The sequence below is a fragment of the Thermobia domestica genome, chromosome 2 (genome assembly GCF_964235325.1).
Source record: "Thermobia domestica chromosome 2, izTheDome1.hap1.1, whole genome shotgun sequence".
Classification (NCBI taxonomy): Eukaryota; Metazoa; Arthropoda; class Insecta; order Zygentoma; family Lepismatidae; genus Thermobia; species Thermobia domestica.
In genome coordinates, this window is record NC_137455.1 from 161,177,330 (window position 1) to 161,194,364 (window position 17,035).

General features: G+C 33.2%; 1 protein-coding gene across 1 annotated transcript in view; it reads left to right on the forward strand.

Annotated features, from left to right (window-relative positions):
• Positions 1-16,181, forward strand: part of spz6 (Spaetzle domain-containing protein 6) — a 109,597-nt gene extending 93,416 nt beyond the window's left edge. Inside the window, exons 5-7 of the mRNA XM_081747569.1 lie at positions 3,311-3,457; positions 6,959-7,222; positions 11,530-16,181. Of these exons, the coding sequence (XP_081603695.1) occupies positions 3,311-3,457; positions 6,959-7,222; positions 11,530-11,923 (805 nt within the window). The 3' untranslated portion in view covers positions 11,924-16,181. The remainder of the gene's footprint in view (positions 1-3,310; positions 3,458-6,958; positions 7,223-11,529) is intronic.
• The last annotated feature ends 854 nt before the right edge of the window (positions 16,182-17,035 follow it).

Genomic DNA, 17,035 nt, shown 5'->3' on the forward strand with positions numbered 1-17,035 from the left:
GGAAGCCTATATATGATTGGTAAGGCTGGTTCATGGATTTTCAATTTTATTTTGGTTTCATCAGGAATTATAGGAGACAACTCCTCAGTGTGATAAGTGTATAGATCAAACAAAAAGGAATATTTGTACTAGAATTACTGAACACGTTCGCACTTCGAAATCTCGGAACCTGCAACAGTTATCCGGTTTAGCAACGCATCTTAGAGATTATAATCATCATATCGTGGAATCATGTTTAATTGAGAAAGCTAAAACAGCAACGGAACGAAAAATTAAAGAATCATATTAATCATTATTCATAAAGAAAGGCCCATACTTAATCTGGATAGAGAAGAAATAAATATCATTTGGAGTAATCTCTTCACTACATACTTTCACCATTTGGATAGCAAGAACAGAAAACAGTGAACAGCAGTGTACAATGTCAGTGAGTGTCTATTCCCGTGTGATTTAATGTTTGACTGAAGATTTGTTTTTACATATCTTACCCTTTTAACCAATTTTTCACCCTTCCTTCATATTTTAAAATCCTTTTTGAGTCTTTAACAGGCAGAAGAAGGAAGTAGCATCTTCCGAAAGCACTAATTGTTGCATGTAGAAGAAAATTCTGCTACATATTTTTTTGCGTTGCTTAGTAGCCTTTTTGCTTTTTCTCATTGAATATTATCACCGCTCGCAATATTGTGATAGTACTACATGTTTTTAAAGTTTGTAAAGATAGTACTACATAGCGCTACATGTGATTTAAATGTTTTTTTACATGATAAAAACTAAATTTCTTCTTAATATTTTTCATAGAAAATGCGAAGATATAAAGTGAACTTTAAGAAAGAATAATCCAGTAGTACCAGCTGTATCAAAAAAATGTATACATACTTTGAACTGTCATAAAAAATTATTTTCCAACCTACAAGATTAAATTTCTGAGGCTACAGTCCAATTTGTAAAATAAGTATACTTCTTGGCAAACTGAGTGTTTAAAATGGTGACCTTCAACATCGATACATTTCTGAGTACGAGTCACGAGTCTGCTTCTGCACTTCTCACCAAAATATCCCATAAGATTTCTGCGCACACTGTTTAAATCATCCCATACTGTGTCCAGGTTACGAGATTTACAATACACCTCATCTTTTACTGTGCGCCATAAGAAAAAATTGAGCATCATAAGGTCTGGAGAGGGTGTAGGAAACTTAATTGGTCCGCTGCATCCAATCCACTGGCCTTGTACATTTTGATCCAGGTATGCACTCACATCCTTATTATAGTGTGATGGGGCGCTATCTTGTTGATAACGAAACCTATGGTTACCAAACATTGCACGAATGGCAGGGAAGATTGAATCAGCAAGCATTGTTAGGTACTTTCCTCCAGTTACAGTATTGCCAAAATGGAAAGGCCCAATGCGTCCCCTAGAAAACTAACTACATCACACATTTACCCCAGGGAAATTCGCAGCATTTTCAACAGCTGAATATGAAATTATCTTCAGCCCAGTACACACAATTATACCTATTGAAAATACCATCAAGTATGAATTGTGCTTCATCCGATCAAAGAATGCTACCTATAAATCCTAGTTCACGTGTAAACATCTCCTGAAACCATTCACAAAATTGTATCCTCTAGATCGTCCTCACTTACCTCTTGTACAAGCCTTGGAACATACACACGCAACAGTATACGTGTTACACTACTAGCCAAAGCCGGATTTAGGGGGTGCAAAGGTGCATGTACACCCCTCTCCCTTCGTTGTAAATATACACTGTTTAAAATGACAAGCTAGTAGTGAAAATAGCCACATTTTCCGAAACTTTCTTCCATCATATTTCTGTTTGGGGCTTAAACGAAAGCAGAACCTTGCAAAAACAAAAGTTTAAGTCGATTTTCTAAAGGTATAAGGAAAAGGATTCACCAAGCAAAACAATATAGCATTGTCAAGTAGGGAAGAAAACACAACGCACGAGGAGAGAACATGTTTTCCTACATAATACTTGCAACCCTCCGTTCTGCAAAATACTTTCCTCCGTTCTATGCATCAGTGTTGTTAGGGGTAAAGTATATTGTCACATGCCACTTTGAAAAGTTTCAGTGTGATTGGTTATTTTGGTAGTTATTGGTGCACACACACACCCTCAGACAATCCTGGATCCGGCCCTGCTACTAGCTCTTATACTTCTCTCACGTGACCTTTGCTTTGAAGAGTTTCGTGGTGAACGCTGAAACAATCGAGCACCGCAGCTGAGGATTTAGCACTTGTAGCCGTGCTAGATCGCCCTGATCGACCTTTCTGCACATCACACACTGTTCCACGAACTTCGAATTTGTCTCGTAGACGTGTAATTGTTACCCTTGAAGGTGGATCAGTCCAACACTTGCGTTTCCTCTATTTCTGAACCGCAGCAACATTCTCAAACCTCCAATAGCACTTAATAACCTGCTTCCACTCTTCAAGCTCAAACATTTGTTCGCCATGTTGATGTTACTCTTTTGCCACTAACTGGGTTGCGCAGCTAAACCAACGATTCTGCTGCCACTTGTTGAGAAAGCATAATAGTACTTTTTCCCAGGAATTTAACCTTGTAGATTAAAGTATAAACTTCTATGACGGTTCAAAGTGTGTATACATTTTTTTTTATTTTTTTTATTTTTATTTATTTATTTATTTATTTATTTATTTATTTTTTACGCACACGGTGTTTATGTAACATTAAACGGTAAAATAAGTAAATTGTAGTTCAGCTTAAACTATATGAACGAATTAATAAAATTTTTTAGATAAGATTGATTATTCGCGTGTATTTAACCTTCGTCCTTACTACATTGTATCATTATTAGTGCTCAGCAAATGGAATCGTAATGAGAGACTTACTATGTACCGCTAAGTTTCTTTCCTAATAGTTATTCCTCAGAACTAAAATTAAATTGGTGTGAATGTGATTCTAGAAGTTAAATAGAAAATTAGCTTGCAATGTAAGAAACTCAGAATGTCTTCATGATATATGTCTTCCATTATTAGTTTCTCCTTGAACAGATACATGGAGATGAGATATTTCTTTCAATACATAGATTAATTATTTTCTTTGCGATTAGTCATTCTTCCAAACTTTCACTGAGTGCATACATTGGAAGGCAGGTACATGCATATCCCTTGCTTCTTTCAGTATCTGATGTGAAATATCTATTGTATAGGAATGACAGGTAAAGTGGGAGTGAATATTAAAGTTAATTATTGGTTTGCAATAACCCTAATGAATAAGCAACAATAGCGTTAAACTACTCACATCGTTTATTAATTATTTACTTTTAGAGGACCAGTTTATCACCACAGAAGTAAACGAGAAGAAAAAATAGAAAAATCCGAGAAAACTCCCCCATCGTCCGAAGAGGAAGTTGTACCAGTAAGTAATGTGACATCTCGTCAAGCCAGAAAATTTTGCGACAATGGCGGAGGAGTGTAAGTATTCATAATGTTCTTATGGAATTTTGGAATGTTATTAAATGTATATAATACTCTTCAAAATTTATCTTTGTTTTAACGTAGTTTTGCATTAAATTTTATGCAGTAAAAGCGGGGGGAAGGGGGAGGAATCAGCCATTTGAAGAAAGAATATACATGAAAGCAGAGTATTATTATTACTTAAGTGGTACTAGATTCTAGAAATTAGACAACACATTAAGCTTTTTTTTAACACCTCAATGTTATTTTCTAATACTAAATTTTTAAAAAAAAACTGAAAAATTTTAGATTTTAAAAAAATAATTTCTGTATTTCTTAAGTACCCTATATTCCTATATTTTATCTTTGTACGTTTGTTTTGTAATCGGTGATTCGCCATATATGATATTTATCGAACTTATTCAAAGTTTGTAGATAGTTCCTCAAACAATTATGAAGAACTACAACACTTCTATATTTTGAGATCATTTACACTGTGCTTAATTGAGCATAAGAATTGAGAAATCACATATTTATCTTTTGCATGGATACCTTAAACTTCACTCTGAATGTTTGTTTGTTTTGAATCTTCTGTCTCAGCTCAAGTCTTTTGTGAAAAAAAAAAAAAAAAAAACTTTTATCTAAGTATTAAATTATCAACAACAAATTTTGAAAAGAAGTAAAAGCAATTGTTTTAATCCTATCATTATCTTTATAATAATCACCAGCAATCTGCCATTCCTAGCGGGTAACTTTTTACAATTGAAGAACTTCTACGCATGACTGTCTTCTGCAAATCTCTTCGTTTTCATGTAAAAAATATTATTATTGTTATTGTTATTATTGAAATATTGTCCATCAATTCCTACCTTTTTTTTATTTCTTTATATTCTGCCATACCGTCTATCACACAATGCATCTATAAATTCCTAATAATAAACAGCCACGCTAATAGATGGTGCTTCCTGCGCTATCTGATATTAAAATGTACAGGTAATTTCTCGATTTAAAAAAAAAAAAACTGATATGTTTTAATTTAACGATTTCAAATCAATGTATCTATGTGATAACTTTATATTTTTATCTTCTTTACTCTTCCTAGTTCATTTTTTCAATGTCTCGTTTGACTTATTATTTTCCCAGTTTACTCTGCTAAATTTTCTCCAATCCCCTGTGTATAAGAGTTAAGTACTGGGGAATTGACTTACTGAGAGGAAGCAGTCAAACATACCGCAGGAAGTTTCACTTTTGTATAAAACAATATTAACAGAACGTAAGATTTGAAAACGACATTAGGCGTCAGAACATGCTTCCATAAAGTTTTATTTTGTGTAGTGTAATAAATACATTAAGAGTATTATTTATATATTTGATAGTGAATTGTAATAGTAGACCACAAAAGTCTGTCTGTGGGTCACGAAAATTCCTAATAATAAACAGCCACGCTAATAGATGGTGCTTCCTGCGCTATCTGATATTAAAATGTACAGGTAACTTGTCGATTTAAAAAAAAAACTGATATGTTTTAATTTAACGATTTCAAATCAATGTATCTATGTGATAACTTTATATTTTTATCTTCTTTACTCTTCCTAGTTCATTTTTTCAATGTCTCGTTTGACTTATTATTTTCCCAGTTTACTCTGCTAAATTTTCTCCAATCCCCTGTGTATAAGAGTTAAATACTGGGGAATTGACTTACTGAGAGGAAGCAGTCAAACATACCGCAGGAAGTTTCACTTTTGTATAAAACAATATTAACAGAACGTAAGATTTGAAAACGACATTAGGCGTCAGAACATGCTTCCATAAAGTTTTATTTTGTGTAGTGTAATAAATACATTAAGAGTATTATTTATATATTTGATAGTGAATTGTAATAGTAGACCACAAAAGTCTGTCTGTGGGTCACGAAAATTCCTAATAATAAACAGCCACGCTAATAGATGGTGCCTCCTGCGCTATCTGATATTAAAATGTACAGGTAATTTGTCGATTAAAAAAAAAAACTGATATGTTTTAATTTAACGATTTTAAAGTATGTAGGACAAGGGCGTAACCATATTTAATTTTGAGTATTAATATTCGTGTAAACGCAAGTTTAGTCACCTAATAACCTAATGCAGTGTGCGAATTGAAAAATTTTCCCAGAGGGGGATGAATTTCACCTATATGCGCACCCAGTCCTCCCCCCACACATTATATATATATATTTACTAACAAGTACAAAACAGTTGAGATGTGAGATCTTTCATAAATTTTCACTCAAGTAATATTTAGGTTCGCTACGCAAAGTAAGAATTGTTCCCTTTTTCTATCTTATCTTCATGTCCATTTAAAAATAATCCAGAGGGGGAAAAGTTATCCCTGCCAGGGATAAAATTTTTCTTCTCCAGGGTGGGAAAGATTTTTGTCAGGGGGTGAAATCCCTGGCATCCCCCCCGCCAATTCACACCCTGACCTAATGCATGTCTTCTGTACAGACATGATTTAGTTACTACAACCATTCTCATTTTGTTCGTGGAAGGATAAAATTAATATATTCTTTGAGCTTTGCGTTTATTTTGATGTGTTGCTCTTTGATGATGCATTTTCTACGATGATATACAGCTAGCCGAAGGCTTCGGCCTCAACAATTAGTAAAACTAAAATTAAAATTTCAAAATCCATATATTGCACATAATGTTCACGGAGATATTTGTAATTAAATAAATTAATTTTTTGGTCTTTCATCCGTGCTTTATTTACTTTAACTTGACTTTTCAAAGGCAAATGACTACCTTTGAAATGTCAGTTAAAATAAACAAAGCACAAATAGAGCTCCAAAACCTAATCTGCTTAATTCAGAACTCGTGTTTAGAAAAATAAAACTGTCAATTGCATTGAAATATTTTGTTTATTGTGTCTCGTGCATTTACCAGAGCATAGCTCATGGCCACTTTTACACAACGTAAACGTGTATAAACTCATAGTGTTCCTAATCGCAGTTCACTTTTGATATATATATAAATTCCGTTATAGTCAACAATAATTGTTATTTGTTATGTGTGTAGAATGGAATATTTTAATCATTAACGAGGTGTAAGATTTTAGTCCGTTTCGCAACTGTTTATAAGTGCTCTAAACATCAATATAAAAGTAACTGAAGTATTTGCCCTTTGTATCATTAGTTAAATTTGCATCTTGCATAAGTTTGAGAACATAATGATAGTTACTGTACAATTGAATACCTTTATGTTGTTGAAGTGATATAAAATATTATCAAGTATTATATAAAATACTAGATTACGGTATGAAGCTGTTTCTGTTGTTGACGACAAAAGAAAGTCTACAAAAATGAACAGAAGTTGTAAAAACAAATTGTGTTGTGCTAGTATTGTTCTTCTAGTATTTCGTAAGATTTTTTTCAAATGATTATGCAAATTACATCATTCACGAATATTTTTCTCAATAACAGACCCAGACGTTACTGTAGTTTAAAGAATAAGTAACTGATTTTTTTTTCTTTTAACTTTGTAGATTCTGTATGCTGTACAGAGCTTTCAGAGGACAAGCTTTGGCTTCTGGTATTGGTGAAAGAAGAGATGAATTTTCTGAGCAGCCTGAATTCCGAAGAGGAGAATCATCAATCAATGCTGTCGATTCTCCTCCAACACCGTGTCCAGCAAAAGTTGAATATGCAACTCCTGTGTTTGCCAAAAATTACCAGGGAGTATGGAGATACGTTGTTCAGATTCCTTATGAAGGCTACTTTACACAAACAGTAGAAGTTACGAAGTGTATGTAAGTATAATCCGCTTAAGTCCATCACAGTAAATTGTTCAAAAACATGTAATATTTACTAATTTTGAGAAGATCGTTAGATGTAAAGCAACAACCAATAATGTTCTGAAATAATACCATAAACTCAAATCACTGTATCTAATATTACAGTAATAGTAAATATGTCTGTAACACTAGGGGTGTTAATTCTTTAATATAAATTTTTAGCTTAAAAATAAGTACGATAAAACTAAACCAAACACCTGAAGAGTCGAGGCTTGATGAATGACTTTACAGCTAGCTGATTTTGAGGCAACATTATACATCCTATAGTCTGTTTTAGCCTCATGTCGAACCTTCTAATATGTTTATTATTTCTCAATTCAAATGTAGCTAACACGCGATCTTTCTGCACGCGTGGTCTCGAGTTCAGTTCCTGATGGGGAGTGTTAAACCTTGGATAAGAAATGCGAATGGTAGTTCAGATCTGACTTTAAGCATGAGATTCTGTCTCATATGGCCTTAGCTTTGAAAAGAAATGTTAAACTTCTATTACGCTATCAATCAATAAAATGACTAACAAGACGGACACTCAGGAGCGGATTAAGGGCGGAGCAAATGGAGCTCAGGCGCCGGGGCCCCTAGGCTCAGCCCCCCCTTCAAATCCCTCTATTTAATACTAAAATATAGCAATCAACTTATTATATTATAGGCTTCAGACCCATGCTAATTTTTTTCCACTCGCTACGTTCGTGGTATCGCTAGAGTTAAGTCTTCTTTCACCAGCGTCTTTACGATACTTATTTTGTGAGAGAGTGAGCTATTTTGGACCTCTCCCAAACCAAATTATTAGCTTGTGGTGACAATTCCTTTGAAATCTCTGTTATTACTTAGAGCAAATCTAGGAGGTTTCCCAAGTCTGCTTAGCAATAAAACGTTCCTATTTAAATCAATTTCGGCTCTCTGAGATATCATACTAAAAAGTCATTCTCTAACATGTCTTGTAAAAAATTACTCAACATGCAGAAAGTATGATAAAATGTTCTCTCATTAATTTTGTAACGTACAATTGCTATCTTGTTTATCAAAAGATAATGCTGAGTTATTCCTTTTATTCGTCTGTTGATATTCAATATCTTAGCCTTAGATGAAACTAAATCCTCTCTGATCATTGATATCTGCGAATCAGAATCTAATACATCATCAGTATTCTTATCGTCAATTATACAGCACAGTTCTCGGTGTTTCGATAAACCTATGATGCAGTGGAAGGCAGCAAAGAAAATGTATTCGCTGGAATTATTCGTAATATAGGGCCCCCTTGAAATAGTTGGCTCCGGGACCCCAAAAGCCTTAGTCCGTCCCTGCGGACACTACACTATTCAAATTCAAATTCGCCAGACTGAAGTGTTGTTACAAAATCAAAGTTAGGGAAAATTTTTCAAAACACTGAAGATTTCTGAATACCATAGCATAAAATATTAATTGCCATATTTTGAAGATGAGATTAACTATTCAGATTTCGGTAACAAGAATGCCAATAACAATGATCTCAAATTCTCAATGTTAACAGCGCGAGAGATGGGAGATAATCTTTTAGTTCCGTAGATACTTCATTAACGATGTGGAAGAGCAGTCATGTGCTGCATCCATTATTAGGGTGGTCAACATTAACTCATAATTTCTACGTTTCTGGGAAAACACATTTTATGTTTAATGTTCTTGTGTGCTGGCACAGACTGAACACAGTTCCTTTTTACATGTCTGGATCAAAGTAAGCAACTATCAGTTTATCTAAACATATGACGGAATTAAATATTATATAATTTTTCTGTAAACGAGGAAGTTATGATTATGGAATTTTGTTTACCATGTTGCTGGAAATATTGATTGTTAAATAGTTTCAGAAACTGGAATCTCGAAAAACAGACACTTGTACTGAAATATTCATAATATTGAAGTTTCTGTTTGTGAGAAACACTAAGAGCAATTAAAGGTTACTTCCAGCAAACAAGTGAGAAACATTAAGAGTAATGAAAAAATCATTTTAAAGGTCACTTCCAGCAAACAAATACTCACCTCAAGCAGTTCGAAAATTTCTACCACAATCCAAATATCTATTCGTATACTTAACATTTGGAAGGCTGAGTTTTGCTAAGTAAAAGTTTAAAAAAATATATATCCATAAAAATCGTTAGGATATCCCTAAATAAATTTCCCAGATAACTCTAAAATGAGTTTCCCCAAAATCTTATACGAGCTAAATTGAATTTTTGCATTTTGGATAAACAGTATCAATAGTAATAGAATATGATTGTAAATCAATTTAATATTAATAAAGTACAGTATTAAGCTAAATTCTCTGTTTGTTATTTTTTGATAAGAAAATTAATAGCACAAAAAATCTTGCTATATAAGGTCTGGAATAAGGAAGTTAGGAATTTAATATGTATTAGATGTACGGTAATTTATCAGAAAATACGATAATTTTGGTGATTCAATACGATCCTTCTGGTTCTATAAATTTCCAGCTCTTTCTAAATTGAAGCTGACCACGAGATGTGAGCTTCTAAGCACTTTAAATTAAAGAAACAGCAGTGGGGCTGATTTTTGTATAACTTCTGGAAGGGGGACATTTAGGTTTGTCACATATCACCTAACAAAACATCAATGAGTATTTAATGCAAATAACTAAGTTCAAGCAGACTTCGGGTGGTTCTGGACCCTCTCATACCCCAAGGATTGCCACCGATGAGAGAAAGTAGAACTTAACACACGACAAACATATTCAAATACGACACTTGTTAAAGATAGCTTTATTTTATTTTATTTTATTTATTTTTAGATATTTATTTGCTGCATAACACTGAATGTATCATTGTAAATATTCCGAGAAAAAGACAAAACGTTCATTCAATAAAAGTCGATCACCGGAAACATGTATGTGAATCGAAAGTCACATATTATGAGTAATTCTTCAGCAATGTTTCAGCAGACGTAGAGGCTAGAAAAACTACTAACTTTGAGAACAACAAAAACTCAACCGCATCTTGCTTTAACAAAATAACGAAATTTAACCTAATATAATTAAGAATAATAAAATACTGAAGTATCTGTATTACTTGTAAATTTCAAAGTCTCAACGGTTTCCATGGATGTTATACTGCTGTTAATTCGTGGATCGATAGTTAAATCTAATACTCGTGAGCGAATTTTTAAGGAACTTATCGTCATAGAAAGACCTATATCTGCTTACAAAGATCAATAATGGGAGGTGGAGTAGCTCAGTGGTACAGCATTTACCTCTGGTGCGTGGGATCCTTGGTTCTGTCTCAGCCTGTGCCAGGTGGGCTTTGTAGTGGACAAACACTGTGTGCGTAGGTTTTCTTGAGGTTCTCCTGTTTCCTCCTACTTTCATCACTTTACCATATCACCTATCTCATCTTCGTTGCTTCCTTTAGCCTCAGTGCATAATTGTAGAACGTTAAAGTAAAAAAGATCGATAATAATAATAATAATGGCTTTGATAATCAAATTCCAGACGTTTAACTGAACGATAGAGATCAGCATATGGACTCCGAACATTATATAATGTAATCAGAAGTTAGTAGCCATAGCCCATAGCGTTTTCTTCAGGTATCACAATAAAGCATTAAAAGAAATTTATGATATACACACAATGCACTATAGTTGTATAGTGTTGCTTCATAACAGCACTTATGTCCTCTTTTTAATGGCACAATTTGCGATTAACTCTTTTAGGATTTCCACTTTTTGAGGTAAATTTTAGACTTTCATTCAAACAGCTACTGCTTCCTTACTATTTATCGTAGGATCATGGTTCATACCTCGCTTTTTTTTTTTTTTAAAGGATAAAGCATACTTTCCAACAATACCACTCACTTGTCCGTATTATACACTAGAAATGGAAACATCGCGAAAAACCGGGAGATTTTTCGAAGTTTTTGCGCCCCTCTGTCCCGAGTCTGCGTTCACGTAGGGATCTTAATGTTTTTAAAAAAATATTGTTATGTACATAATACGTGTGCAAAAATTCAATCTTGTATCTATATTTTAATTTGTTACGGAGCTACCAAATTGATCAAAATAATAATAATAATAATAATAATAATAATAATAATAATAATAATAATAATAATAATAATAATAATAATAATAATAATAATAATAATAATAATAATAAAAAGAAAAAAGAAAGAAAATTAAATGAATTTTCTATCATCTACTCAAATAATTGTACCTAAATTACCTACGTTAATAGTAGAATATTAGTTTCTTTGACTTTAATATTTCGTTTCTGTTTGTAGGCAATCAAAATGCCATTATATGGATGGATCATGTTTATCATCTCCTCGGTGGGTGAGCATGCTTGTTGCAGAAATTTATTATCCTGACTCTTACTTCCCCACTACTCCAAGATGGCCTCCACGTCGGCCTGTTGCTACTGAAAAACCACCTCCAGTCTACGATTTCCAAAACTACCAACAATATTTGCACAAACGAGCCGGAGAAGGTGACGGAGCTACCTCAACGACACCAGAGCCAACGCAGAAACCAAGCTATTGTGATGGAATAGATGAAATTGGTTGCTTCCAAGTACGGTTGTACTATGACTGGTTTTTGATTCCTGGAAGTTGCAAGTGCTGGAGGCCTGACTACTTTTCACGGTATATGAGAAGAAAGCTTCCGTCTGAAAAGTAAATGAGATAAACAAAAAGAAACGAACAAAACAAAATGTGCAAAGGAATCAAATAGGGTGAAACGAGTAAATGAATATGTAAATATATATATTATTAAGGTAATCTGGCAGCGAATTTATAAATCCTGCATTTCATGTGGCTTATTGATTCATCTAGAGGAATTATAAAATTATTTTGCGACATGAATGCATGACCAAAGTATTTCCTTTAATACGAGAGATTCTTCGTTATCAATGTACACACTAGTCCTGTTCTTCACAATATAGCATTCTTTAAATATATTATTTGCTCATGATATTGAACATATCATCTACTGCTCCTTAGTTGTTTGGTATGATACACTGACTTATTTATTGAGTGTATAATGTCGAATGTGTGACTTTATGTGGCGGATAGACAGTGTTTTAACTTGTCACGTTATTTATTTGTTTTATAACTGTTAATAACAGTATATTTAATATTTTGTAGATAGGTTGTATTTTAGTGCAAACACTCGTTTAGAAGGAAGAAAGATAATGTGGTTAACTTAAGATATAGGATGTAGTTTAGGTTTCTTCAAACTCTTGAGAAAAATATAGGAATAATAATATTGTATATCATCTACATGAAGTTATATCAACTTTAACACGACATCATCATGAATAAATGGATTAGGCTATGAGATCACGCACCTTGAGGCTGAATCGGTTTACCTTAAAGTCGTGCAGGCACCTATTGTTTCTTCGTAAAAACTAATGATTGTACTTCTTGATCATGAAATTAATTTAATGTTAAACTAGGATTTCAATAGCAATGGTATTTAATGCAAACAATTTAATGTAATTGTTTAATGATATTTTATTATGTTTTCAGAACAATGTTGCAAAGAACTTACTGTACTTAATAGAAACAGTATAATTTTATTAAGATTATCATACCATATTATTTTTGATTTGGCTGAACAAATCGTTTTCAAGAGCAATCTACAAGTGACAAATATAAATTTTACATAAATGACAAAGATAAGCACTTGATTTACCAAATAAACCTGGTAATTTGCCTGTTAGCTGAATTAGTTTTATTAAACTAACACACCTGATGACTTATCGTTTTGGAGTTCATTTACAAGTTTCAAAAGTCTATTTATTCTTCTTGTTTTTGTATCTCTTGTATATTGTACTTCAATATCCTGTTCAGTATTGTGCTTTCGTTATTAATACTTTGTTATTGATACAAGTTTATCGCAGATTAACTTTTCTAAAACAAGTGTAATCTTTCTGATCGTTTTGTGCTATACTATCAGTATTATTATATTGCTTTTGTATTTTCTTCTTCACTAGCTATAAAACATACAATGAGCTTGTCAATACTCCTTCATTATGTTATTGTTGAAAACTACCATGAAATCGCAGTGATATATTTGCTGTTTTTATCATTAACTTATGCTAATACTTCCAATAGCTGGCGAAGTATAGTTCAGTACTTACGCCTTTAATACCTTGGTGGTCATAAATGCGATGCGTCTGTACAAACATGTGGTAATTGATTTGGTCTCAGGGTATCTGATTGGCTTTGTGACAGGATTAATTCATTTATTTATGTTTGACCCCAGGAACACTTCTTGTAAATGTACTAATTTATATATATATATATTAAAACTATGTAACACAAACTCAAACAAGGGTTATTACTAGAAAATTCAATCCGATGTGTCTGGGATAATAACGAAAATTATTCAGGTTGTCATAGATTTTGTGTAGAACGAAGAAAAAGATGAGTTTTTTTTATTATTATTTGAAAAACAGTTTTCATGAATGCAGTTGCTGACATGACATTTTAATAAGGGAGTTTTCAAATATCCACAAGTACACATGAAAGAAAACAAAAAATGGTTAAGATATTTATTATTTTCCTTATGATTGCTAGATATTACTAAGTTTGCTGCCAAATTATCTTGAGTTATAAGTACGAATATATTAATAATTCGATACGAAGAAGTGGGGCAGAAAGTCAAGGTCTAATTATTTAAAAAAATCTGATAAAATAAACCATGTGAAAGAATGGTGATTTTAAAACAGATAGACTAAAAGGAATATTTATTATTCGCTACTATTTTGTGATTTATATTATAGTTACTAAAACTCGATAAAACCTGTTGAACCAAATGATTTATTACAAAATAAAAAAAATACTTAATAGTTTCAATAGTTTTGAATGAAGTAAAGTAGAGCTCTCTTGATTATGAAATTTTTATTATTTTTCTATATCTAGAACTGAAGGTACTTGAGTTTATAATAAAACTTTGTATTTTATGTCTCCCTATAAAATAAAATAAATTTCATTACTGTATTTTTTTTTTTTTTTGTTTAGTATAACGTAAAAACATTTTTTCTTACAAAATTCTCAATAAAATATGCTATCAAAAGGAATAACCATGACAAATAGTTTTGTGTGAATGAGGAATTATACCTTTTCATGTTTCAGATAACAATAATACCACTTTTTTCACAGATTTTGTCTAATTATGTTATTATTAAACATATAAGCTATTATATAATTGAGTTATATATTTTTTTATTTAAGTAAAGATTTCTCTCCAGAACTTCCTCTTTTTCATTATTTTACTTGTTTTTCGTAATTTCATAGCAGTGGTTGGATATTAGCATAGTGTCTTATCTCCGTTGAGTTTTCCAAATACGTATTTTCCATTAAGAAAAGTTACTTTCTATTGCATTGAGGTAACAATGAGATCTTTAGAGAATGCAAGTGAAGGATTTGTTTCTAATATTATTTCAATTATTTTAAAATATTATTTAGTATATGTATTGCGAAATAGGAATTAAGTGATGATTACTGGTATGGTGGTAAATATAAATGTGAATTTAATGTCAAACTTTTATGTTATTGCGTGGATTATGGATTAAAGCAAGAAATTATTTGTTAAAATGTTGCACATTCAAAACTGAAAGCCACAAATATATAGAGAGAAATGATATTTTCAGATATGAAATCAAACACAATTTTTTAACAGTAATATTTTAAGTAACAGTATACTTAATCCATCAAATTTAAACGATGTGGATTATGGATGTGGATTAATATCGAGTGGAATTTTGAAATGATGTGAGTTTTGAGGATAAGACTTGCTTGAACTTGATCAACAGTCCCTATCATAAATATTTTATACAAAAGAAATCAAAGGGAAAAGGAAAAGTAGTCACAGATAATAGAACGAATCAGGAATTTTTGCATTTTTTATTCATTTATTTATATACACATTGAAGTATTTACAGCTGTTGCTTGCAATTAACTATGCATTATATGTGATACCTCATTAATGATTTATGAACACAATTTGAAATCCATTATCGACAAACAGGAATCAATTAAGTGAATTAAAGATTTCTTATTCTTTCTTTCAATTATAAGCTGCAGAAAATGTCTACGGAATCAGTCGGACTTGGACTAACTCATCTTGATATTTAAAGAAATCAAAATGCTTCTCTTCAGGAATTTCTGAATATGTCACATGTGATAGCCACATAGTTGAAAGTTGAACATTAAAATTTCAAATGTAGATACTAGTCCTAAAATTAGATAATACTCTTATTTCAAAATCTTAGTCTGCAATTTAAGATATAAGTGAAATAAGTGATAATAAATAATCAACATTATCATCAGCCCTATTGTAAAATACAATCAGGACTTTTCTGATATATATTCTATCAATGTAACTATTTTCTGACTGTTTTAATTAAACATTGTGATCTTAGTTTATATATATATCTTGTTTTGCTATAAATACAATCTTATTGTGTATCAACACGTAGGCATTTAAAATTAACTATTCATTTGAAGAGTATATATGATCTACATATTCTACGAAGCATACTGATAGATTGTACATAAGTATTTTTTTTTTTTTTTTGAATTGTAAAATAAAAAAATAAGAAAAACTTTTATTTATAAATGTTTAGTACAACTTTTCATTCGAAATGGAAACAACATAAAAATACAGGGTTTGTATGATAAGTAATGAGACCAGGTCTGGAAACATTGTTTTATTGATCTGATCTGTACAGGGACTTAAAAGCTTTCGAAGTACTCTCCTCTTGCGTCGATGCACTTCTGCAATCGATGTTTCCACGCTGCAAACGCCCCCTGGAAGTCAGCAGCCGGCATGTCCTTTAGAAATGTGGTCACGGCTGCTTGGATGGCTGTGACGTCTGCAAAACGGGTTCCTTTCAAGCGTGGCTTCAGCTTCGGGAAGAGGAAGAAGTCGGCCGGGCTCACATCTGGGCTGTAGGGTGGTTGTGGAAGGACTTCCACCCCAATCCGGGTCAAAAAGGAGGTCACTAAGAAGGCGGTGTGGGCAGGGGCATTGTCGTGATGCAACTTCCACCGGCTAGCGATCGCCGGTCTTTTCCGCTTGACGCTCCTGTGCAGTCTCTCAAGGACTTGTTTGTAGAAGGCGGCGTTGACGGCTTGTCCTTGGGGTACAAACTCCTTGTGGACCACCCCCACATTGTCAAAAAAAACAATCAACATTGTTTTCACCTTTGACTTCGACATTCTGGCCTTCTTGGGGCGCGGGGACGCAGGAGTGTGCCACTCCGCGCTTTGACGTTTCGTTTCAGGGTCGTACTGGAACACCCACGACTCGTCACCTGTTATGACGTCATCTTCAAAGTTAGGGTCACTGTTCATGAGGTTCAACAGTTCCTGACAACAATCAACACGTCGTTGCTTTTGTTCGTCAGTCAACACTCGCGGCACCAGTTTCGCACAGATTTTTCTCATTCCCAATTGTTCCGTCACAATCTTGTGCACTGTTGTGTGGTTCATATCGAGTTCATCAGCAATCAATCTCAACGATAATCGACGGTCTGAGTTCAGGAGATCCCTCACTTTTGCCACAGTTTCGTCCGTAGTCACTGTTGTCGGGCGTCCAGCCCTCTCCAGATCCTCAACGCTTTCCCGGCCGTTCCGGAACGCACTGTGCCAACGAAACACCTGGGCTTTGGATAGGGCTTCCTCTTTGTAGGCCTCCGTGATGAGAGAAAGCGTCTGAGTAGCCGTTTTCCCCAGGCGAACGCAAAATTTGATCGCATAACGCTGTTCGATGGAACCCTCC